Source organism: Astyanax mexicanus, chromosome 13 (genome assembly GCF_023375975.1).
Source record: "Astyanax mexicanus isolate ESR-SI-001 chromosome 13, AstMex3_surface, whole genome shotgun sequence".
In the NCBI taxonomy this organism is placed as follows: Eukaryota; Metazoa; Chordata; class Actinopteri; order Characiformes; family Acestrorhamphidae; genus Astyanax; species Astyanax mexicanus.
Genome location: NC_064420.1, coordinates 3,547,237 through 3,574,065, shown reverse-complemented (window position 1 = coordinate 3,574,065; position 26,829 = coordinate 3,547,237). Strand labels below are relative to the sequence as shown.

At 39.0% G+C, this 26,829-nt stretch overlaps 1 protein-coding gene across 1 annotated transcript in view; it reads right to left on the bottom strand.

Moving 5' to 3' along the window:
- LOC111194087 (uncharacterized) overlaps positions 1–26,829 on the bottom strand; it is a 60,030-nt gene that overhangs the window by 29,245 nt on the left and 3,956 nt on the right. The window contains exons 4-9 of the mRNA XM_022677208.2: positions 26,459–26,632; positions 25,274–25,425; positions 24,522–24,713; positions 22,721–23,189; positions 21,670–21,832; positions 9,709–9,820 (exon numbers count right to left, since the gene is read on the bottom strand). Of these exons, the coding sequence (XP_022532929.2) occupies positions 9,709–9,820; positions 21,670–21,832; positions 22,721–23,189; positions 24,522–24,713; positions 25,274–25,425; positions 26,459–26,632 (1,262 nt within the window). The remainder of the gene's footprint in view (positions 1–9,708; positions 9,821–21,669; positions 21,833–22,720; positions 23,190–24,521; positions 24,714–25,273; positions 25,426–26,458; positions 26,633–26,829) is intronic.

Below are 26,829 nucleotides of genomic sequence, written 5' to 3'. Positions count from 1 at the left end.
CACAGATTTTGTGAACACTGAGCTGAACACTCAGTTCCAACCTGGCAAACTGCTAGCCTAAAAAACGTGACTGATAACACAACTCAGCACCAATATTAGTTTTAGTAAAATAAACACTAATTTCACGCTTCTTTGGAGTGAATAGTTCAACTGCATCAAGGCACATTTTGCATTCAACTTGTGTGTTAAATTAGCATCAGGCTAACGGTAGGGAATACAGTCTTTTTACTGCAGCTCTTTTGTGGCACATTCCAGTTTTGTTTTTTGTTTTTTTGCATTTTTGCTGCATCACAATTGCACAGTACATACTAATACTATAGGTTACGTACTGTATACTAAACTTTGTAATGCAGGTTTAACAGGTTAGTACACTTAATAGAGGAGAAAGTGATGAAGCATGAAGCATTTTCCAAATGTTTTTTTTTTTTTTTTCCGTATATTTTTCTCCCTTTTCGTAATTTCTAGTCCAGAACTCAGGACCTTCTTTTTGTATTTATTTTTTTTTTTGCTCCTCCTCAGACAACTCTGACCAATCAGAGGCGAGAAATTTTCCCTGTGTGAAAACAAACCAAACCAAAACCTTGGAGCGAAATGCCTACCAAAGTCTAGCTTTTGGGTTTTTTGCAAGGCATGTAATCCAAACAGGTTACAAAAATCACTATCAAGCCAGTTCCAATTGGCTTCTGATCTCTAAAAACTGAGGAATAAGGGCTTATATTAACTTTAGTTGTATTTCAGCAAAAAATACAAATTGATTCTGTAAATTCTGTGCCATCTTGCTATGGTGTGTACACATTACGGCTGTGTATTGGCAAGAACTTGGCAATATGACAAATATTATATTTATATTTATACATATATTTATTTATGAATGATCTTATTTATCCAGTCAGATCAGCGGGATTTGAATAGAGAGTACAATGTTTTTACCCTGCTGTAAAATAGACTGTCGACAAGTTTAAAGATAGCAATGAGCATTGCGACGTGCCTTGCGCAGGGTGTACGATATATAAGATAGGTCCCTGCATGTGCTAATGTCAATCATAATTTCAACAGCTGTCAATCTCTTTTATATTTTAGTAGCCTCTCATTGGCTATAGAGTGTTTTAAAGGCGTTTTATAGCCTCCGGCCAAAGAACAAATTTCTATTTTATGTGAAATCCTCAGAGCATAAAGTATTCCAAATTAGATTCCGAAGATAGAGAGCCAAATCCTCATTTCCTTGAACTCCGAGATCAACCTTTCAGCAGCGCTTTCAACTCTGAGCTCTGATCTTGCATGTTTGCACCTGGAAATGGAAGCGCTAATTTTTAAGTGCATAAGTAAGAGGTGCAGATGCCGAAGAGGTGTCTAGACGGTGTCGTCAGCCCTTGTTAGAGAAGGTCTTTTTCTGGCGGAAGCCGCTTTCAATCGGCGAAACCCTTTTTTTTTTTTTTTTTTACTCTCTGCTCTTCTGACATCTCTCCCCTCGCTTTTTCTTTGCCTCTCATGCTACAGTGATTTCCAGTGGCCCGAGGAATGGGGGAATGATTAAAAGCCAAGTAGTGCTGATGGCCCGAGTCAGCTTGAATAAAGCGTTGGGGCCGTTGATGCTTCAGCCTACTCTTCGCTTTTGCACCCCGGGTGAACCCGGCCTTCTACCGAAATGGACTCCATCTCACAGCCGTTTTAGTGCGCTTCAAAGCCGAACCTAAGACGCTAATTATTTCATGAGCCGAGGGACGCACCTTCGGAAAGTCTCGGAGAGTCTACAGTCGCCGCTCATTAATATTGCAGGCTGTGTTGCATGCACATCTATCAAGATTGTGTTCCTGGGGCTCGTGCAGAGAAACATTGAAATATACATCACGTTCGACTCAACAGGTATAGAGCCCTCGCAGGCCGTACATTAGCGTGCCGCTTCCTTCTAGCGGCTAATCCTCCCAGAACCTCTTTGAGGATGTTTCTCAAAGACTACCAAGCGCAAAGCTGAGAGAGAGAAACGCTGAAAGAGACGTTTATTCCAGCTTTCAGACCAATATCCCCCAGGGCAACTCAATAGTGTCCATCTCCTCAAATACCGACTGATAAAAGTTTCATGCCCGATCCGCTCGAGTAAAAGGTTCTGGCATATGCTCTTTATCATTAGCATTAAAGAAAGGCAGCTGGCTGTTTTACCTTTTCCCCGACATGAACCGTCTGAACTGTCAGTGACTCGGCTCGGTCTCCGCGGGATCCATTAAGACTTGTTCTTGTGTGCGTGTCACTGTTAACGACTGTGACTGTTCATGTTCAAACAGCGCGCGCTCAGAAACGCTCAGAAACGCTCAGAAACCCTCCCAACGTCCATGTTCTTACAGTCCGACATCACATCATACATCACGTCCAATTATGTGCGTCCTTCTGTGGTCTTATGAAACCGCGAGCAATAACAATGGCGATAATAAGGTCTGGTATAATGAGAACAAGACAGCACAACATACAGTGGCATGGTAAAAAAACGATTTTCCTCCCTATAGGTTTCTTCTGGTTTTGCTTTTTTGACTTATTGATATTTTTCCGGTTATCAAACAAACTTTAATATCAGAAAAAGCACTTTTTGAATTATACTTTTATTTATTAAAGTAAAAAAAAACGTTTCTTGGTGGCAATCAAGCTTTAACTTTAGCAAAAACTGGCATTGAAACTAGCATTAAAGCATTCCCAGACTATAACACTACCACCATCATGTTTTACAGCGTTCAGTATGATTTATTTTTTCTTAAATTTTGTGTTATTATGTGTATCGGAACACACACCTTCCAAAAAGTTTGTCAGTCTTAGGAATATTAAGTTCTAAGGAATATAAAGTTCTGTGGATCATCAACATATTTTTTTTCTCCCATACAGTTCTTTAGATGTTGTTCTGGGTTCTTTATTGACCTCCTGGATGAGTTGTCCATGCCCTTTTGGACTAATTTCGGTCTACCAGCACCAGCTACCCGGCACATGCCATGCCTCCTCCGACACATGTGAAGTCAGACTCCGCCTCTTTTCGAACTCGGTTCCGATACATCAGCTCACAGACGCAGTCTTGTGCTGATCCACATCACCTTAGGAGTGATGAGGGGAAAGAATGTCATCTACTGTACCCACCCAGAGAGAGTGAGGCCAATTGTGCTCTCTCAGGGCTCCGGCAGCTGATGGCAAGCTGCATGACTGGCATTCGAACCAGCAATTTAGACTACTCACTAGACTACTCAACACTCCGTATTGTTTGTTCAGAAGAAAACAGAACCATACTGCCCATGTTTTTTACAGCAATTGGCCTAAAGTAAGGGATCACTAAGGAATACTAATTTTGCAGACAATGAAAAAAAGAAGCAAAAAGACTTTTTAGCATGATGAGCATGATATAAATGAATGCATATTCGTGACTACTATCTTCAGTTCCTTTGGGACAACTTCTGCATGGGTCCTTAAGCTATTTCTCTAATCAAATTGTCCAAATGCACGTTAAATAAACACACTTAATGAATTTACGTCAGGAACACGAGTCAATATCCTGATTTAAGCGTTTATCAGACTGCGGTACAGACCATCCACCAGCTCTTTACAGCACTCCAGTAAACATGAATCACACTTTCCCTTTGGCTAACTGTGTCCCCATGGAGGGACACTAAAATATAATTGAACAGCTCCAGAACAAGCTCAGACATTCACGGCTGGCCCAGTAATGCTGCTGGATGTGGAGGAGGGGAGCTGGCCACAATATTGTGTTTTTGCCATATAACGAGATAATGATCTCGTTATATAAGAAACTTACAGATATTTACTACAAATGAAAGCTCTTACCATGATAAACTAACCAGCAGAGTGCAGCATGTTGTCGCTGTCCAATGAAAAACACTTATCTCCATTTTTGTCGATTTTTTGTTTACTACATAATTTAAACAGATAAACTGGCCCTTACACTGTGCCAAAATTTCTTGACGAACGGACCAATAGAAACTCTTCAAAATGACCTGAAATAAACTCTTTTTACATTGAGTTCCATTGAAAGTTTACAAGATTTTTTCTCTCTCCTGTAAAGATGCAGTGTTGGAGATCCTTGTTTTTCATTGGACAGCGAACTGATTGTAACAGTGAATGAATAGTCTGATAAATTGATGCAAACACAATCAAAAATGTACAACTCTGAATCAAGGTTATTAAAGTTAAACGAAAATGAATGAAATAAGGTTCTTTAGTGACCTCCTGGATGAGTTGTCCATGCCCTTTTGGAGTAATTTAGTCCATGCCTTCTATAAAACATGTGAAGTCAGACTCCGCCTCTTTTCAAAGATTTTGATAATTCTGGTGATAATGAGTAAAACCTGTAGAGTTTATTGGGTTTTGAGTTTATTAATGTCTTTCTCCCTGGTATGATTTGTGTTTTTTTTTTCATGTTGATGTGTGTTCTAGTTCATTTGCTATTTTAAGCAGCAGTATTACATGCATTTTGGGCTTAAGGCTGGTATTCTGTGGACTTTTGTGGTTTTTCAATTTTTATTTCACAATACATTTTTGAATCCTGCAAAACGAATTCAAACGAACTGAATTTTAGAAGAAATTCAACTAAAACGAAACCTTTAAAATTATTATAACCTTGCTCTGAACCTATGAAATGTTTCATATTCTTACTTTTTCATTTATTTCATTGAGATATTCGAGATATTTCACGTTTTATCTGCTGAACTTAATTTTATGCATTAATATACACTATTCCTGCATTTCAGGCCTTGGGTTAATTTAGGTCTAGTAATGATGTAAAAAAAAACTTGGTACATTAAAGCATTTCCCACTTTGTAATGTTAAAAGTCCTTCTCGCAACACATAAAAGGTGTTTTTGCACTGAGGATAACAAGAGATGAAGTGTTTCAGGTGTTATTTTGTCCCATTCTTCCTGCAAACACGTTTTAAAGTGTGTAAAAGTGCAGGGTCTCAATACAGGGTACGCAAAGTTTGGACTTTCCAGGGAACGGCAGCACACTGTATGGTCCTTCTGTCACTGGAACAGCACCGAATCTGTGTCATTTCTGTCCCCAGGAAATGTATATACATGTACAAATGTGCACAAAAAATAACTTAAAATATATATTTTAATTATTAAGCACACTGTCTTGTATATGACCTCATTGCAAAAGTAAAATATATAATAAAAATAGCATTTGTTTCCTGTCCCCACTCTCTAACTATAAACTTTACCATAAAATATAGTAAATAAAATCCTTCAGAGATTATTATTTTTTTTTTTGCATTGTTGTGTCACTCCAAATCCTGTCTATGTTTAACAAATATTTTTTCATAATAAATCCTGGTAACACTTTATTTTAAGGAACACAAATTAGGCGCTTATTAATGTCTTATTATTTGCTTAATACAGCCTTAATTAGACATTTGTAAATGATTTATTCACTACTTATTAGGCTTTATCCTGTGTAAGTGTTATTGGTGCTTAATTAGGGGTCTGTGATTGATTAAATATATATTTATTCAGTTCTTTTTTGTGTCTAATTAGTGGTGAACAGAAGCTCACTTTAGAATATGGTGCACTTCTTGGTCTATTAGTGACTTATGTTATTAACCCCTTTTTAACTCTTTTATAATAAACTCCAGCACAGCCATAACCTTACCAAACGCACATAGAACTCACAAACTGCTGCCAATTATACACTAATAACATTTAGAATTAGCTAATAGCTAATGCTTAATAATCTGCTTAATAACAGGGTGCTAACAGAACTGTTTATTGTGCACTATAAGAACTAATACAGCCATTATTAATCATTTATACACATAATAGACCCCTAATTAAGCATCAATAACACTTAATAATAACACAGAATAAAGCCTAATAAGTAGTAAATAAATCATTTACAAATGTCTAATAAAGGCTTTATCAAGCAAATAATAAGACATTAATAATCGCCTAATTTGTGTTCCTTAAAATAAAGTGTTACCGTCCTGGACAAACTGAGAAACACAGAACAGTCATTAAACTTAAAATAATCATGTGGACCGAGGCAGAGGAGTAATATTACAGTGCATAACTGTGTATAAATATAACTTGGGTAATATAGTATTATACATTTCTTGTAAGCACTTTTCTGCCCACTTCACCAGAGTTACACAGTGCAGTTAGAGGCATGTCAAGCCCAGAATAGCAGCTATGTATATATTTAGCATTCTTCGAAAGCTGTTATTTTTTAAAGCGCTGCTTTAACAGTGGATTTTATATTAATCCGCAGTTTTTTTTACTGCTTCTCTTATGCTGCCTCTGCTGCTCTCATATTCATCTGCTGTTTTCCAAGGTCACGCAGCAGTTATCATATTTTCCAAGGAGAGCAGCTTCCTGTCCTGTTTTATACCCCTTATTTACTGAATATTTTTGAATGCTTGTTTTATATATTTTTTTTCTTCTGTACAAATCTAAATAAACAACACAAATACCAGCTAATTAAAATATTACATGATCTGATTTATGATCAAGTAATTTAAGTCTATGTAATAGATTAAAAGATTATCTATATAAAAAAAATGCATTTAAGAATATTTTTTTACACTTAACATGGAAAAGTTCATACTTTTAGCACTAAAATGAAAACATACTTAAATATTAGAGGTGTGCCAAAAAATCGATTCACATAAGAATCTTGATTCTCATTTACTACGATTCAGAATCGATTTAAAATGTCCCAAAATCGATTCTAAGGTCCAATCCCATTTCTTCCCTTGGCCCTACCCCTCACGGTAAGTTCACACTGCAGCGGCACGAAGCGTTTTTCGCTCCGCCTCCCACTGCCCAAAGCGACCGTGGCCGCTGCAGTTTGAACTTACCGTCAGACCCACACAGAGCGTAGGTGTATGAGAATCACCGGTAAGATGGCAGAACAAGCACTATATTACCTTAGATTAACGTGTAGTTTTAATGTTTTATGGCAGAATGCTTCATAACAAGCATAAAAAAGATCGCTAGTAGTTAGTTTCAGTAACTGTTAGCTAGCTAACTAGCTAACTTTCCAGTTCCACCTTAAATAATGCAACAGGTGGCAGCGGGCTGCAGCATTTAAGGCGGAACGGAAAAATAACAATAAGCTAATCAGAGCTAATTTCAGCTCCTCATCACAGAGGAATTAAGGAATGGACCATATGAATTAATTTCTCCACCTCCTGCCCCCTTTCTGAAGAAATACAACGACCTTAAAGTTAACTAGTTAATCAGCAGCTGCTCCTGAACTTTAGCGCTTCACTGCTATCATCACATCAGCCCAGCAGCGTCACCTACACACCACCGCTAGTAGCCTGGTAATAAAGCAGTGTTATTTATTATTTATTTATTGTTCATTAACGTCATTGTGATATCCCAGTGATTCCTCTGTCACTGAGGACCCACATTCCTGCACATTTTATTGTTTTTGTAACACATTACCTGCTCCAGGACCAGTGTATATTATGGAGGCTTTTTTTCAATAAGATTCATAAGCCAGAAGCAGAAATTTTTATAAATCAAATCGTTTTGAATCAAAAATCGATTTTGAATCGAATCGTGGCCCCCAAAATCGGAATCGAATCGAATCGTGAGATAGTAAAAGATTCCCACCCCTATTAAATATATACTATAGGTACTATTTTTAAAGAACTATTAAAGCATATTTCAATTGTTATTAAGCTAAGTATTTAAATACAACATACCATCTTTTTTGAACACATTTAAAGTGCACTTTAAGCAGTATGTAATGCCAAGAAATATATATTTTCTATCCACACTGTTTAATAAACTGTATACAGCCTTTTATAGAACATTACTTAGACAGTTTACCATATCTTACCGATAGAGGAGGAAAAAATAGTACTGAATAATTGTAATTAGGTAAAAGTACCTTTACTTTGCTAAAATTCTACTCAAGTAAAAGTAAAAGTACCCATCTAAAAATGTACTCGAGTAAAAGTAAAAAGTACTCAATTTAAAATGTACTTTGAGTAAAAGTTAAATAGTTATATAGTACTTTAAAAACTACTTTAAAAAAATACAAATTACTCTATAAAATCTACTCAATTACGGTAACTTGAGTAAATGTAATTAATTACGTTCCATCTCTGCTTACCGAGGACCTACGATTTTTGGAATGGCCTACCATCTTATTTAAAGAACTGTAATCAACTCAGTCGTTTCATAAAAACAACTAAAGCATTATCTCCTCTTAATGGATATATATTATAAATATGTAAAATTGAGTGATTCTCTATTCAATTATTGGGTCAATTACTGTATATTTTCTTTCTTTACAACTCTATCACTGTATTAACGTTGTGTGTGTAATAGGGGTGTGCGATATGGCTCTAAAATAATATCACGATATTTCAGGGTATTTTTGCGATAACGATATACTTGGCGATATAGGAAAACTAAAATAATTAATTAATTTCAGGAATATAGTATAATAGTATAACAGTATAATCATAATGTGGCAAAATAAATAATATCGCATAAAATAATATAATGCAGCAAATAATATTGCAGAATATTTTCATGCATATAAACTGCAAACAAAAACTATAAACTAAAACAATTATACAATAAATAAACCTAAAGCTTCACAGTAAATAATGGACTACTTTTAAGACAGAATTATCACGATATGGATTTTTAATATCATGATATTTCTGTGTCACGATATATTGTATACGATATAATATTGCCCACCCCTAGTGTGTAAGTATGTATGTATGTGTATATGAATGTATGTATGTGTGTATATGTATATGTATATGTCTATGTATGCAATTATTCATTTCTTATGATTGTGTTTTATAATTTAGAGGGAAAATACTGTATATAAGCACACGTCTTTTTTTCCTCACTTCTGTAATACGCATTCCTGTTTGCTTCCTTCTTTCACAGGAGTGCAAATAAATAAAATAAAAAAAAGATTACTGCTTAAAAATACACTTGATGGATATATACAGAGAAAGTATATTTAATGTGTATTTTTATAAAATATTTTAAATTGAAAATGTACGTATGTTTTGTATTCTTTACCTAATTTGAACATACTTTTAATGCTCTTAATGCTCTGTTAGGTTTTTATTCAATTTGATTTATAGAAGCCAATGATGGGGGTCAATTCATATCCAAGGTGGTGAAGAATTTCGGTACCACTTTAAAATAAGACTACCTTTATAAAGGGTTTATAAATGGTTTAGTTTATTAATGGTTACTAATTAGGTTGTAAATGCCTTAAAAATCATTAATAATCAGTTATAACACATACGTAGAAATGTACGTAGACCTGTTGTTTGCCGAATAGTGAACCCACAGCCACATAACTGATTATTAATGATTTTTAAGGCATTTACAAGCTAATTAGTAACCATTAATAAACTAATTGTAAACCATTTATAAACCCTTTATAAAGGTAGTCTTATTTTAAAGTGGTACCAGAATTTCTTATAACCCAGGTCACATATGAAATTGTAATAATTTAATAATTATTAAACAATTATTTAACAAATTAAATATTATTTTGATTAAATTACCTTTACATTACGACACATTACGTCAACTGGTATAGATCTTGTGCCACATTATAACAGACATGTTTTGAGACGGTGCTGACATTCTGCTGACCCGACAGACACTACTCTGTTTGCAAACATTCTTGCATATATAATAGACTGAATTTTTGAGAGGCGGTTAATTTTTCATACCTCCGGAGGGATGTGATGTGTTCATCGGAGAGGCCTCCATCTCCCTCATTAACAATGAACAATTTGTCCTTGAGTTCTTTTGGCTGCACTGGAAAACTTTTGAGGAAAATATCTGTGAATAGAGCAGAAGAATAAAATGTTATTCTCTCTATCTCTCTCTCTCTCTCTTTCTCTCTTTTTTCTCTCATTTTTTTTCTCTCTCTCACTTTTACACATTAACACACACACATTTACACACACACACACACACTGTGGTACATATGAGCGCACGCATTCAGCAGCACTTTAAAGCATCTCTCCTGACAGGAACTCTTCCTACGTGCTTTGGGAAAGAAATGTATTCTGAAGACAAAAAAGCCCTGCACTTAATTACCTCTCCACACAAGCCTTAGGGGCCTTACCTGCATGCTGATTTGCATTGTACAAAATCTGAATTGATGAGAATTTTGTTTTACCTAATAACCTCAGTGCGCCGTATACGCAGAGACGCACAGACGCAGAGACGGGCTATGAATATTCCTGCAGCAGCAGCAGCAGCCGCAGCAGCATCCAGGTGAATGAAGTAAAAAGTGCTCATTACGGAGCATATTCAAGCCTCGCCCAAGCCTCGGCACTGGGTTCAAGGGTACCGAGGAGAGGCAGAACGAGAAAGAAGAAAGACAACCCTCTAAAAACCTCTATTGTACTCTGCTTCTAAATGTAGAAGCCCCAAAAAACATGGAGCAAATCAGCTTTAAACTCGAACAGAGAGGCAGGACCAATCACGACCCCACTGTTGTGTTTCATATTTGCTGGGCCAAGCCAGAACAATGCAAGGATCCATGATTGGCCAATCAGAGAGCAACTGGAGGGTACAGTTCTCCTGTAGACGTGGAGTCTTCTACTAAAATAAGACAAGAGGGAACACTACACTGACCTCCACAAGCTTAGCAATATAAAACTAAATGACTACAAAGGAAGCATAGCCAGCAACAATTTGGGAAAATGTTAAGGGTGTGGGGTGGGGGGGGGGGGTTGAACTCTTTCAATCTGTCTGAGAGATAAAAAAAAAAAAACGCCTTGGAGCTTGTTCTTAAAACCAAAAATCCAAGGCAAATTTAAAGCAACCATAATTTAAGTTCAGAATTTTCCTTGGTTTCCTTGGTTTTCATTGGTTGTTCGGATCAGCAATTTCAGTTAAGTGTTCGTCATGGAATGCTGTGTTCTTCTCCTGCCATGCATACAGCCCTCCATACAGCTCTATACAGTAGAGCGGCCAGTGTAGAGCGACCATTGTAAAGCAGCCGATGTAGAGTAGCCAATGTAGAGCAGCCAATGTAAAGCAGCCAGTGCAATGCGGCCAGTGAATACTGGCCAGTATAGAGTGGACAGCATAGAGCGGCTAGTGTAGAGTGGCCAGTAAATACCGACCAGTATAGAGTGGCTAGGGTAGAGTGGCCAGAGTAGAGCAGGCAATGTAAAGAGGACAGTGTAGAGCGGCCAGTATAAAGCAGCCAGGATAAATCGGCCAGCATAGAGTGGCCAGTGTAGAGTAGCCAGTATAGAGCGGCCAGTGTAGAATGGCCACTGTTGAGCGGCAGGTGTAGAGTGGCAAATGTCAGTTGGCCAGTATAGAGAGGCCAGTATAGAGTGGCCAGTATAGAGTGGCCAGTGTAAAGTGGACAGTGTAGAATGGCCAGTGTAGAGCGACCATTGTAAAGCAGCCAATGTAAAGTGGCCATTGTAAAGTGGTCAGTGGCCAGAGTGGACAGCATAGAGCGGCTAGTGTAGAGTGGACAGCATAGAGCGGCTAGTGTAGAGTGGCCAGTGTAGAGCGGCTAGTGTAGAGTGGCCAGTATAGATTGACCAGTACAGAGTGGCCAGTAAAGAGTGGCCAGTAAAGAGTGGCTAGTGTAGAGTGGCCAGTATAGAGTAGCCAGTGTAAAGGGACCAGTATAGAGTGGCCAGTGTAGAGCAGCCAGTATAGAGCGGCCAATATAGAGTGGCTGGTATAGAGCGGCCAGTGTAAAGCGGCCAGTATAGAGCAGCCAATATAGAGCGGCCAGTGTCTGCCAATAGTAGTAGTGTGGCCAGTGTCTCTTGGTTCTTTTCTGACATACAGTAAACACTTCAGCAATTGTAGGTTCAAAATATTGACCAAATCTAGGAATTGGCCCAAAGCCGATGATTTTACAAAAAGCAATTATCGGCTGATACCAATATGATTCCGATATAATTGTGCAGTCCTTAAAAAGGGAGATTCATCCACTCAAATGTCTAATTTATTTGATGGGAACAAACCCAATGACAAAGTTTATGTAACAAATTATTTATATTAAAGGAAATAATTATGATATCCTAACAACATCCTAAAAATGATCTTCATTTAGTTCTTAGGAAATATCTTAACAGAAACTCTATAAAAATCTTTTAAACAGTTAAAACCCTCGTTCATGCAGACAGTCCATCCATAAAAATGCACCATTATGGCTTGTTTTTACCAGTCCAGATTTGAACAAATCTTAATTTAAGGCCAGCTCTTTCTCATTCATTAAAAAAATTTAACATACCACCAAACAAATGTCCAAATTATATGATGGGAACGAACCCAAGGATGTATTCCTTTTTATTTTTCAATTCGGAACACATCAAGGTAAACCAAGAAGAAGGTCTGTTGCTGCTTAATCGAAAAATAAATAAATAAATAAATTCCATTTTCAGCATCATCCAGAAGCATCACCTCCAACCCTTCGCTTCCTTCACCCAGCAGTACATTTGTGCCCTTTTAAGGAGCTCCTGCGCCGCGCTCCAGTTTCATTTTGCCAATTAAGGAGGAAGAACAACTTTATGGAATTCGCATAATGGGTCGTGAGCCTCTGGATGGAAAGCGCTTCAGCTATTGTCGGAGTAAACGGGGGGGAAAGTGTTTTATTTAGGCATTCTGAAGGAGCGGCACTCCAGCTCGAGCATCTCTAAATCCTTAACTGAAGCACTCGCACGTAATTCCCTCCTGGGGGGGTTGATCTCGGCCCTTTTACGCGACACTTTTGTTCAGAGGGAAATTATACACCGCTCACCTTATTTCCTTAGTGTGTGATTGCACTTCAGCACTGCTGAGAGCTGTTCATGTTTTCTGCTCATGACTCAAACTGCTGCAGTGGCCCCTGAACTTAGCCCTGCCTCAAACTTTCGCGAGCACAGCAGCGGCTCAAAACAAAGGTCTCTCACTTCCACACTGACCTGTTCTGTGGGATAATGCAGGGTAGAATTGGCTGTGCTGCACTGCAGCAGTGAAGCATGCGAGCAATACACGGTGCACTGCATATTACCTGTATATGCATGCACTTACACTTACTTAGCCCTGTCACAATACTATGCGCTTTATCAGCACTGCAGTGATTGGCACTGATTAGCATTGTGATGGTGGTGTATGAGGTGTTATAGTGTGTGTTGTGCTGGTGGTACTGTTAGTGAGTGGATCAGATACAGCAGCAGTGCTGCTGGAGTTCTTAAACACTGTGTTTAATCATCACTCACTGTCCTCCACTCTAGTACACACTCCTACCTACAGCTGAAACATCCTGTAGATAAAGTAAAATCAGAGACAGAATCTGTTGCTGCACAGTTTGCAGTGTTGCTCATCCCACAGGACGTTGTCTACATGACGCTGTCTACAGGACACTGCTCACAGGATGCTGCACAAAGGATGCTGCCTAAAGGATTCTGTCTACTTGATCCTTTCTACGGGATGCTTTCTACAGGCACAGTCTACACGACACAGTCTACAGGATGTTGTCTACAGGATGCTATCTACTGGATGCTGTCTACTGGACACTGCCCACCGGGCGCTGTCTACAGGATGCTGCACACAGAATGCTGTCTACATGATGCTGCATGATGCTACAGAACGCTGTCTAAAGGACACTGGCCATAGGACGCTGTCTACAGGATGATGTCTACAGGATGCTATCTACTGGATTCAGTCTACAGGATGCTGTCTACAGGATGCTATCTACTGGATTCAGTCTACGGGATGCTATCTACTGGATTCAGTCTACTGGATGCTGTCTTCATGATGCTATCTACTGGATTCAGTCTACAGGATGCTGTCTACAGGATGCTATCTACTGGATTCAGTCTACTGGATGCTGTCTTCATGATGCTGTCTATATGATGCTGCATGATGCTACAGAACGCTGTCTAAAGGACATTGGCCATAGGACGCTGTCTACAGGATGCTGCTCACAGGATGCTATCTACAGGATGTTGTCTACAGGATGCAGTCTACAGGACGCAGTCTACAGGATGCTACACACAGGACGCAGTCTACAGGATGCTGCTCACAGGATGCTATCTACAGGATGTTGTCTACAGGATGGTATCTACTGGATGCTGTCTACAGGACACAGTCTACAGGACACCGTCTACAGGATGCTGCACACAGGATGCTGTCTACAGGATGTTGTCTACAGGATGCTATCTACTGGATGCTGTCTACAGGTCACAGTCTACAGGATGCTGTCTACATAATGCTGTCTACAGGACGTTGTCTACAGGATGCTATCTACTGGATGCTGTCTACAGGTCGCAGTCTACAGGACACTGGCCACAGGATGCTGTCTTCAGGATGCTGCACACAGAAAGCTGTTTACAGGACACTGCCCGCAGGACATTGAGGCTAAATATAGAATGCTGCTCACAGGATGCTGCACACATGACACTGGCCACAGGACGCTGTCTAAAGAAAACTGCTCAGAGGATGCTGTCTACAGAACGCTGCTCACAGGATGGTGTCTACAGGACACAGTCTATAGGATGCTGCACACAGGATGCTCTCTACAGGATGCTGCCCAGAAGATGCTGTCTACAGAACGCTGCTCACAGAATGCTGTCTACAGGAAACTGTCTACAGGATGCTGCTCACAAGACGCTGCCTACAGGATGCTGCCCACAGGACATATAATATACTCACCTCTGAACAGTGAAAGAGCTAGTGCTGCGACTGGCGGCTAATGCTAATGCTGCTGCACCCAGCCTTAGTGCTGGAGAAACTCTACTGAAACTCACCCTTATAACTCTGTACTTCAGCAAAGTGACTTTACTGCTCCTTAATACAGTATACATAGGGCATCCCAGAGTATAGGGTGCACTGACGAATTTTGGGATGAATTTAAGTTTTTTAGTGTGCTTTATAGTCTGAAAAAATATGGACTATTCAGACTAGAGGCAGCCCAACAGGGAACTAAAGCTTCCTTTATACAGTTTTCCCCAGTAAACCGATCCTTTCGCTCTAATAATGTATTCACTTACATATATCACCATTACATTCACACAAATAAAGTTATAAACACTATTTGAGGAATGTTTCTTTTCATTTAAAAAAGCATTTCCTGGTATAAAAGGGGGTCTTAAGTGACTTCAATTTAAGCCTTTTAAGCCTGGAGCTTATAAACTCACATGGATTCTGCTACAGCGCTTATTAGAGAGATTTATAGGACCTACAACTGCGAAATTCCAGAGAGAACTAATACATGCCGGGGATGCAGCAGAGTATGAAATGGTTGACTGGCTGAAGTGAGAGCTTATTTCACCTTAAACTGGTCTCTAGCCAGCAGGACTGGCTGTCCTTAAAACGCTACACGGGGACAAAAAAAATAAAGTTAACTTTCCAGAAACTACCACTGTCCAGAGAGCCGAAAAACAATCCGATGGAAATCGAGTGCCTAAAATCTGTTAATGCCACCATCTGTACCTTCTTCAAATCGCCATCTGTGTCAGTTCAAAACATTAAGCTGTCCTGCGTACAGTAAGTCTCTAGGAATAAAGTCGAGCGTTAATTACCTGAGTCAACTGAGAATTAGGTATCAAATACTTTAATAAGTCATTATTGATTATAAACTCTGCAGCTTTTAAATTATGCCTCAAACTGAATTTTAAGCGGTGACAGGTAACAGGAAGGGTAACAGTTGGACTTGCTCTCTCTGGGTGGGTACAGTAGATGGCGCTCTTTCCCCTAATCAACCCAGGGTGATGTTGATCATCACAAGGCTGCATCTGTGAGCTGAAGTGTATCAGAACCGTGTCGCTGCACTTTCCTCCGAGCGTTAGCGCTGGGATGCTAATGCTGGCCCGGTTGCAGTTGCATCAACAGCAGTTGAACACTTTATTGTAGTTGTGTTTAAACAATGTTGCAACAACGTGCAGAAACTGGGTGATGCCACATATACTATCGTTATACATCACAAATTCTGTTTTTTATTTTGCATCATGTTCCATATCATCGTCTTCCCAATGTAAGGAACTGTTAGTTCTTGGGCTCCGTTCTGAACACTGTATTTGTGTATTTGTGTTTCACTCTCTGTCTTGCTGCTGGAATGAAACGCACACACAATGCAATGCATCACAGTTGGGAGTTGGGTTGTTCAACCAGCTACAGGCTACCAGCCAAACATCTGCTCCTTCCTCTGGGCATGATAGAGTTTCTCACACCAGGGCAGTTGTGTAGCCAGGCTGACGCACTGGCTAGCATTTCTCACATTGGCTTGAAAAACGGTGTTGCTGATGCCATTCAGTTCATGACGACGTCAAAGATGAGAATGGATTCGTTTAGCTTCATTCCACAAGTCTTCTTCTTTTTCAGATAAATCCTCTAAAAAGCTCTACTATAATGCTATAATGTGATGATTGTCTTTTTGCACGTTCCACACAGTCGGTTCCATGGTTGGTTGAGTCCGGTTGAGTTAATACTCTTATGCGGAGTTACGCAGTGGAGCTCAGGCGCCTTTCTCCTTCTCTGTGCCTCACTCTGCACTGGGCTGGATGGATTGCCTGGGGGCTGCCCTGGGCCCTGCTTGCCTCTCTCCCGTGCCTTGTCAGAGGCCGGAGAGAGCACGCTCAGGAAGGATCCCATGGCTGACAAACAGGCCGGCGTTGGTTCCATGCATATTTCATGCGGCTCCCCTAATTGCGCTGCCTGTGCCGGCGCATTTCTTTGACGCAACGCTAGCGCAGAGGCGTCAACGCTCGTCAACACTCTCGCTGTCACACTGCGGGCATAAGCACTGGGACTGGGGTTAACACCCTTTAGCGCTGCTGCTTCCTAAGGAGGGCTAACATCCTGCTGCAAGGTGTGCTGGAACTCCTGGAGCTCCGGTGAAAACAAAATATTGAACCAAGTGCTATAAAACACTCCAGCAGTCATTAGGCTCTACAGCTGCTGCCAAACGGCAGGAAGGTCCTAATCTTGACCAGAGAGAAGAATAGGCTGAAGCTAATTTTCCAGCAAATTCAGCTGTTCACTTTGGGCTTCGTCAGGGAGATACTCTATAATAGCTGCTTTTTCACTGCAGGGCCAAAAACTAATCTGAGCAAAGGAAGCTAACCTTACTTGGGGCCAAAGAACAGTTTAGTGGGAGGGCTTATTAAAGACTATGGGCCTTATCCCCGTAGCCATCTAATCTGTAGGCGAACTGTCAAGCGTGCACCGTGCACAGCTTTATTCAGAGCATGTCATTGTGTCCTTGCTATCGCAACGTCAGGAAAAGTATTATTGTGTATTGAAAAGTATGTACTAATTCTCTTAATCTATTAATTATCATGGGTGTATTTTGGGCATAACGTGCAATAAACCAATCAGCGGGTCACCTGCCATTTCCTTTAAGAGCCAGGTGCACTCAGACTTTGGCAGATTGCTATTTTATTGGCGCAGTGCTTCTGCACTTCTCAGCAGAGGAACCTGACCTGATCAGCAATGCTGCTTTAATGTGGTCTAGAAAGAATTGGCTTTAATGAGCTATTCCCTCTCTCTGGTCTTGATACAAGTGTTTCTTCAGACTTTTTTAATATGGTTCATTTGCAGTGTGAAAGTACTTTAGAAAAGGAAAAAAAGTATTGTGCCAAAAGCAAACTCCTTTTTAGGTGCACGTGCTTCATGCAGAAGTTTAGGTACAGCATATTGGGCTGGTGATTCCTGTATCTGCTGTAACTGTAGATTAACCCCAATATAAAAATTTAAATACAAGAAACCCAAGGGATTTGTTACAAAGCTGTTACACTAATTCTGTGTGATCACGGAAGAAATATCTTTATTTAGCCAAGTCGTCTCTCTGGCTAATTCCGATCAATCTTGAAATGTTGAACCATGATGAAAGAATTAGCTTTAGTTTGTTGATTCTTCAGTCTGGCCTCGTTCTTACTGATCTCAGACAAATTAGACTTTGTTCGCTAAATCTTTAGTCTGGTCTCAATCTGGATGATTCTAGAAGAATTAGCTTCAGGGAGCTGATTATTTGCTTTGGTTCATTTTAATTGATGAAAAACTTGAAAAACAAGCTTTAGTTATCTGATTGTTCTGTCTGGCTTGTTCTAAAATATCCTGGAAGAATAAGCTTTAGTTAGCTGATTCTAAAATCTGGCTAATTCTGAGCGATCATGGACGATTTTGCTGCTTTTAGCAAATTTCTAACTCTGGTTTAGGTCAAAGCGATCCTGGAAGAATTTGCTTCATTTAGTAGATTGTTTACTCTGTCTAATTCTGAGCAATGCTGAAGAAATGAGCTTTATTTCACAGATTTTTGCACTCTGGCTAATTTTGAGCTATGAAATTATAAGCTTCAATCAGCTATTTCTCTTCACTCTAGTCTTAATTAGGGCCATCCTAGAATCTGGTCGTTAAGAATGCAGTCCAATGCCATTTTTTAGAAGTTAATTAAGATGTTAGGAACTTCAGTTATATACCTAAATGTGTTTAGAAAGTGTTTTTAGCCAGTACGTACAACATTCACTCACGCTGGTCTTCATATTGTTCAGCGCAGTGTGACTGTGAACTAATATATATTCTTGCTGAAAGCAGAGACAGCGGGTTGGGGAAGGCTGTCCCCAGACCCCTAAACAAATCTTTGAATTCGAGGAGAACAGCTCAGCGTGAGAATCCAGCAAATGAGCAGACTGTGCTTGTTACTCCAGACAGTGAGATGCTCGACAGCAGGAAATCCATGTCATCTTAGTTCAACGGCAATAGTCACAACCCCAGTTTGTGCTGCAGCGAGCTCCTTCCCGGGGTCGGCAAAATATTAGCACAAGCCCAATAACTGTGTAGTGCCGCGTGCAATGATACGCTCAATCCATCTCCCAACACTGATCAAAGGGAGTGACGCATTCTCAAAAAACACACACAAGAAAAGAAAAACCTTCAGTGTTTCCAGATATATGAGAATATTTCATGCTGCAGTGTCAGTGTGTCAATACAAATACATGTAATATATTCTAGACACGGCTTCATTTAAATAAGCAGAGGCTACTCATTAAATATCGCAGGGATGTTTGTTTGTCGTTTGTTCATTTTCTACTGTCTCCAAGCAAGAAATTATTATAAAAAATTGAAAAGCAATATATTGATGCTGTGCTGCCATCTGCTGGCGGTCATTTGGGACTTTTATTTCTACAGGTTGTTTTAGTTTTAAGGCTTGGCCTGGTAAAAAAAAAAAAAAACAACAGGAAAATGTACAAATTTACAAAAACTGCAAAAGACATTGACTGGAATAACTTAGATCCTAAAATTTAAGACTATTACACAAACTAGAGCCACGTGATATTGGATGAAAAACATGATATTGGACATTTCTTTAAAAAAAAAATAGTTAAACCAGAAGGAAGTGTGAAATTGCAAAGCTATTTAGATGAAAAATAAATGTTACCAGAAACAATGAATGAATTAACATTTAGAGACTGATATAGGCTACAACATCGATTCCTATTTATTGAGATACACATACAGAAATAGTATAACTAGTATAGTATAGTATAAATAGTGTAACACAACATGCCAGTACTTCTCTTAGTCTATGGCAGACACAACAGCTCTTTTTCACAATTTTGTTCCATATTCCTTAAGTGTACTTAGTGCTTCTTTGCACACAATAAAAATAATGAGCACAATCTCTTCCATTCCTTCTGTTAGCTATTCCTCAAGTCTAGTCCAATAATCTTTGTGATCTGTGAAGAATTTGCTTAGCAAGTGTCCAAGATTTAGCTTAATTTAGCTAATTGCTAACTCTGGTTTTGATCTAAACTATGCTGAAAGAACTATCTCCAGTTAGCTGATTCATCACTTTGGCTAATCCTGAACCATGCTGAAAGAATTAGCTTTATTTTGTTGGCCTCTTTCGTAGTAAACCCAGACACATTAGCTTCAGTTAGCTAATTTGTTATTCTGGCTAAATCTAAACATTGCTAAAAAGAATAAGCTTTAGTTTTCTGATTCTGCACTCTGGCTTGTTCTAAGCAATTCTGAAAGAACTAGCTTCAGTTAGCTATTCCACCAGTTCAGTCCTAATCTGGATGATCTGTGAATAATTCACTTTAGTTAGCCAATTCTGCACTCTCTCTGGACTTGATCTGAGCTATGCTGGAATAAATAGCTTAAGTTAGCCAAAGTTAGCCATTCTTCACTCTGGCTAATCCTCAACAATGCCTAAAGAATTAGCTTTAATTAGTTAGCTTCGTTTTATTGATGCCGGAAAAATTAGCTTTAGTTATAAAGTGATTCTAGATAAATTTGCTTCAGTTAGCTAATTCTTTACTCTGGCTAACTCTAAACGATGCTGAAGGAATTAGCTTTAGTTATATATTGCTTTAGTCTGGTCTTGTTCTAAGCCATTTTGGAGGAACTAGCTTCAGTTAGCTCGTAGCCCAGGCTGATTCTTTACTCTAGCTAATCCTGGATGATGCTTAAAGTTAGTTGATTAGTTGCTTCATTTAGCTATTGTATTTTTTAACTCTGGCCTAGATCTGAGCTATGATGAAAGAACTAGCATTAATTATCTCATTCTACACTGTGGCTAATCTGAACTATGCTGAAAGAATTAGCTTTCTTACTGATCCCAGATTCATTAGTTTTAGTTACGGTAGATAAATCATTAGTCTGGCTAATTTTAATCAATCAAATCAATAAAAAAAAATGCTTTACATAGCTTTGCACACAACAAAAAGCAAACAAAGTGCAAAAACTCACAATTCTACATTTCACTTTTAGTAACTCAGGGTAAAAACTCAGGGTGAAATCAGGGTAGGAATGACAACAGTCTCTGTGAGGTGCACTAACTGATTCTGATTTACCAACAAAGAAAATGGTGAAAGAAACCATAACCGGTTTAACAGGTTCACACCAGCATGGAACACTACAACATAACCTCACTAACCAACTGGCCCTGAAGTGGAAAAACAACCAGTGTATAGTGTCTAGTACAGGTTCATATGTAAAACTTGTTAATGCAGGCTATTCAAGATTTATTCAGCATTAATATATTATGGAGTGATGAAAGAAAAATCTTTAACTGTTGTTCATTGTAATCGGCAGACCCTTTTCAAAACTATGAACCTCTAAGTCTTTCTCTGCCCACAGATTTGTTGAAAAGCTGTTTAACAAGAGCGTTATGAAACTGATGTTATTCAAAAGCCAATTTGTCATGGGTTTCCAATATCCTGATCTGCTGCAGCATTATCTACCCTTATCTTCCCAGAAAAATCAATATTTAGTGTGCTTATTACTGCAGGATATGCAGATACATACCCCACCACTCATAATTCACCAGTGCCCAGCTTTCCCCCAACAAATCATGAAGCAAAAATACTTAAATCAAAATTCTGGAACTAGTGTGCACAAAATTAATGCAAGATTCATTAGATATCAATAATTATTACAAATCCACAGAACAAAAGACAAAACTGCTACTGCTACGATTTTACCCTGAAATATCGTGCCATATCAGCCACCCCTATTTATTACATCAGGGTTTTAGCAAAAGAAAAATTTACACTGTTCTCATTTCCCATTATATTCCCGTGATCTACAGCTGTGGAAAAAAAAATAAGAGACCAACTGAAGTGCTCTCTTAATTTTTTCCACAGCTGTATATTCACATGCTATGATTCTACTGACAGGTATATTTGGCTCAAACCCAAAGAAGAAAAGCCGATACTTACTGAAGTTGTGTGCAATTTTCACACTCAGCATGATTTCAACATGATTGCTTGACTCCGAGTTAGAAAAGTGGCCCGAGTCTTTGACTCCAAATTGCTCGCACAAACGCTTGGTGTCGATTTCAATTTCTCGAGGGCTTCCCCGCGCCCAGACTGACTTCACAATCTGTAAGAATGACAAAAACAGTCAATACCATCATTGCCTTCACAGAAACCGGCAATAAATACAGCTCTCTAATATTACCATGGGCAAAAACGATCTTATCATACTTCACTTTCTGCCCATGCATTTATGAGCTGAGGGAGCATGCAGAAGGAATGTTAAGAGCAGGAAACTACACAGACTTGCCATAATATTAGCACCACTGACAAGTGAAAGGAAAAATACTGATTAATAACACTTAATCCACAGTGGCATCTATTAAGAGACAATGAAACTGAAACACCTAGTTTTAGAGCACAATAATTGATTGTGGTGACGGACAGTTCTGGTGGAAACAGGAGAGTTGAGGTGCACATTGAATTCTGCCGTGATTTGATCAGCCTTGGTTTTATGTTTTTTGGATACAATCCGGGTTAGCACCCGAACATCCCTTTCAGACAGCTTCCTCTTACAGCGTCCACAGTTAATCCTGTTGGATGTGGTTGGTCCTTCTTGATCGTATGCTGACATTATCCTGGATACCGTGGCTCTTGATGCATCACAAAGACTTGTTGTCTTGGTCACAGATGCACCAGCAAGACGTGCACCAACAATTTGTCCTCTTTTGAACTCTGGTATGTCACCCATAATGTTATAGTGTGCATTGCAATATTTTGAGCAGAACTGTGCTCTTACCCTGCTAATTGAACCTTCACACTCTTACTGCTCTTACTGGTGCAATGTGCAATTAATGAAGATTGGCCACCAGGCTGCTCCAATTGACAGGTGTTTCATTTTCATTGTCCAACCCCTGTATATGTCCCATATATGTGTCAAGGCCTGTTAAGGGGTTTCCTGACTCTTTAGCAAGTTTAGCGATTAAACTTATGTATGAAAGTAAACACATAATACCTTCTCTTTAGACAGGAGATCCCAGTGAAACGCCTTGGTCCTCATTAATTGGGATTTTTTCTTCTTCATGGGTAGTGGAGGTGGTAAAGGAGGTGGAGGGACCAGGGCTGGAGGAGATGTTGGAGACTGACTCTGCTTCAGCTGTGGTGCTGGTTCTGATCTGCTCTCTGATGAAAAGACCTGGGTTTTTTTTCTTGGTCTTGGCTGTGGCTTGAAATCAGGCGATGGTTTTAGTGCTAAAGCTGCTTCAGGAAAAGGAAAAGGAACTGGAGCTGGCAGGGGTTTGAAGAGGTTCTGGGGTAACATCACTGGTACCATATGTCCGCTGTGAAGGTCTTCTTTGTGTATGTTTTCATACTGGGATTTGCGCTTCCAGTCCACGCACTGCTTGTCGATGGCTTTGACCCAGGTGTCCCGCTCACTCCTGGTGTCCTCTGTGTTCATCTGCTCACCCATGGGAACCCGGAAACTAGACAGATATGGGTACAGGTATGAGAATATAATAAGATATTTATATTAAGATGAGGATTTTGCTGAAGTTAACATTTTAACATTTTTTTTTTTCTCTTCCTTTCCTTTCTGTTTTCTCTATCTATCTATCTATCTCTTTTACATGTATGGAGATGCCCTGTTCCTGATGTTCCCAGCCTGGCTCTCCACTGCCCGCTGTGTTGTTCTCCGGCTCTGCAGCCCTGCACTGATTAACATTAACACACTCAGTATCTGTTTCTGTATTAGCCATAGCTCTATAGTTTGTGCCCATCACATTTTTATATTCATAAATTAGTACCTGTTATATTAGCCATAGTTCACATTAATTCTCTGTACTGTTTTGTTCTGTTATTTGTTTGTTGTTTGTTGTTTGTTTGTACTGAGCGGGTCAACCCGAGTAGGATGGGTTCCTCGGACTGAGTCTTGGTTCCTTCTAAGGTTTCTTCCTCTTAAAGGGAGTTTTTCCTTGCCACTGTGTCACCATAAAATTGGCATCTCTGTGGTGCTGCTCATAAGAGGCGTGGACCTGTTTTTCCTGTAAAGCGGCTTTGTGACAACCTTTGTTGTAAAAAGCGCTATATAAATAAAATTGAATTGAATTGAATATCTGATGTGAAATGGACTTGTGGGAGTTTTTCTTTGACCTTTTATTTATTTTATTTTTATTTTTTTTATTTATCCAATTTTCTGTTTTACCTTTTAACCTTTTTATTTATTGTATTTATTTTATGTATTTCATAATTTACTTTATTGTATTACTTGTTTTACTTTTGGCTTTTTAACTTTTTGTTTCATGTATTTTGTCCTTTTATTTATTCTATTTTTTTATATATCCATAACTTGCTTTCTTTTTATTTATTTTTGTGTTATTTTAGCTACTTATATTTATATTTATCTCTTTATTTTATTGCTTTACATTTTAGGCTGTCCACATTTGCCCTTTTATTCTGAATTATTTTATTTCTTCTTCTTGATTAAATCCTACATTGTTTGCCATTTATTTTTGTAATGTTTTTTTCTATAATGTCTCTTATTTTAGGGTTATTCTAACCTGTTTAAATCATTTTTATAATTTAAATATTAATTTAATTGTATTTTTCAGTCCTTTTTTAGTTGTACATGCTCGGCTGCATAAAAAAAAATGAGGGTTACCCCCAATTAATTATTATCAAGTGAAAATAAAGGTTGATTGATTGATTTATTGATTGATATATTTGTACATATAGTGTAGATGCCATTTTCTAAGTGGAAAAAGCTTTGCAATCAGTAAACAGGATGATCTTTAAACACAGCAGAGCCTGAAACTCACTGGAACTCGTTCTGGTTGGTGAGCAGTATGAAGGTGTCACTGGACCGAAGGGTCTCTACACTCGCATTTCCGTCTGATAGGTGAATGACGAGCGGCTGGCTGGGAGTGAACGGCACATCCGTGTCATTGGAGGCCGGCCGATAGCCAACCGGCAGCAGGGTCAGCTGGCCTGTGTACAGGTGAGCATCATACCTAAGAAAAAAATACAACAGAAACTCAGAATGGATTTCATACATACTGATATTAAAGTCACATGTGTGTGACGTGATGCTACCTACACCATAGCCATGCCAAAATTCATGGGATAGCTGTATTTAAATTGTTTGTCAAGTTTTACTTAAGGGTATGGCTTGGAAACACCCACACCTGCATAAATTGTGAGGTGTTATCTTGTGAATATGGATGAACACCTGCCTTGCCAGTGTGTTTATGGCAGGACGATTATGGGAGTTTCCAGCTAACAGAGACAGAACATTTAAAAAACCTTTAGCAACATTTTGAAAAGTTCCAGGAAGGTTAACCTGTAATGGTACAGAAATAAGGCCAATTGTGCTCTCTCGGGGCTCTGGCAGCAGATGGCAAGCTGCATAGCCAGGATTCGAACCAGCGATCCTTATTAAAGTATTTAAACTAAACTAAAAAAGTCATGTCTAAAGACTCCAAACATGCCTTGTTGGCTTAATAAAAATGAACATTTGTGTGAATTAATATGGATATTTGTGGTAAAACAGAAATATTAAATATCTCCATACATTTTCCATTTGCATGATGCTAGGCCTCCCCTCTGCAGTAATAGCTGTCCCTCGTGAAGCTGTGTGGGGGAGGCTGGTGGCTTGCTGGGCTCCTCAAGTGTGTCTACAGGATGGATGTTCCTGTAGATGATCTGATGTATCAGTTCCATAATCTAGAGAAAGGAGATTTAGATAAAGGACCCTTATATGCGAATGGCAGGCATGAGGAACTGTCTTAAGGAAAGTGTTTGAATACAAATAAAGTAGAAATGATGAGGTGGGAAGCTCACATTCTGCAGAGTTGGGATTAAGGTGTGTTCCTAATCTAATCTAACTAGCTAATTATTATAATTGAGTTGCACTGGTAATCTCAAATTCATACTGGTGTCAGTAATTTGGTTAACTATCTTAAATAGATAATGTGTTGTTGTGTATTGTACTGGGGAAAACCAGGAATTAAAATCTTGCAATGTTAACAAGTTCTCAGGATCGGTTGTTAATAGGCCTGTTGCAATAATTATGTTATCATAATTATCATATCATAATGATAAATAAACATGACAATGATACATTTGTCCATCCTCGTTACCATAGTGCCCATAGTGTTTGTATTTTTTAGCGAAGACTTCACTTGTAGTCAGTCCTGCTTTTATTTTCTCTCCTTTCTGAGGGAGTACAGTTTTACTGCTACTGTAGTCTTTCACACCTTATTTTATCATGTCCATTAATCAAGCAATACATGAACATCTAACTTCTTTTCAATGCAAGACAAACCAAAAACGCTTTTATTTTTCTGTGTAAAGCCCAGAAAAAAGATCCTGGGAAAAAAAAAGTTATCGTGACCGAGGCCGAGTTGCTAATTGCTAAATTGCTAATTGATAAACTGTGTTGAAGCAGACATTTTTAGTTCTAGTAAGTCTTCGAGGTAAGATTGATGGAAGAATAACCTGGTCTATATTCAGTATATTCAGGTAGTCAGCTGACCTTATTCTTTCTTTAAGCACATACTGTTGCTGAACCTAAACCTGCAGACCAACTGCAGCATCCACCAACCAACACATCATTTACTTTACTTAGTTAAAAGACTGTGGTTGCCATGTATCTTTATTAGTGTTTCATCTGTCAAACCTTAAGTTCTAACACACAATGGTCTCTTCCTTGTTGCCATTATCAACTAGGTGATCACAATGTCAGACAATGTCTCACCTTCTGCTTGTCCTGTGGGGACATGGCCTCCAGCTCGTAGTCATGGTGGCCCTTGAATGACACGGTGAACTTGGACCCGGAGGCGTCGTGGCAGTTTTTCACCTCTGTGAAAGGAAACTGCCTCTTCACAATGCCTCTTTCGATGCTGCACATCATCTTCGTGTTGAAGTCGATCTAGAAACAGACACGGGTAAGCACTTCCCTGAAGGAACAATGATTTCATCTCAAATTTCATCTCAAAAACAGAGACACTTTGACTCTTAAAATAGCACCTCCACTGTGCAGCTGAACTTTTCTTTCCTGATTCTGTAGAATGCACATGCCTTTAGAAGTCATACAGCTTTGGGAAAAAAGAGACCGCTTAAAATGAT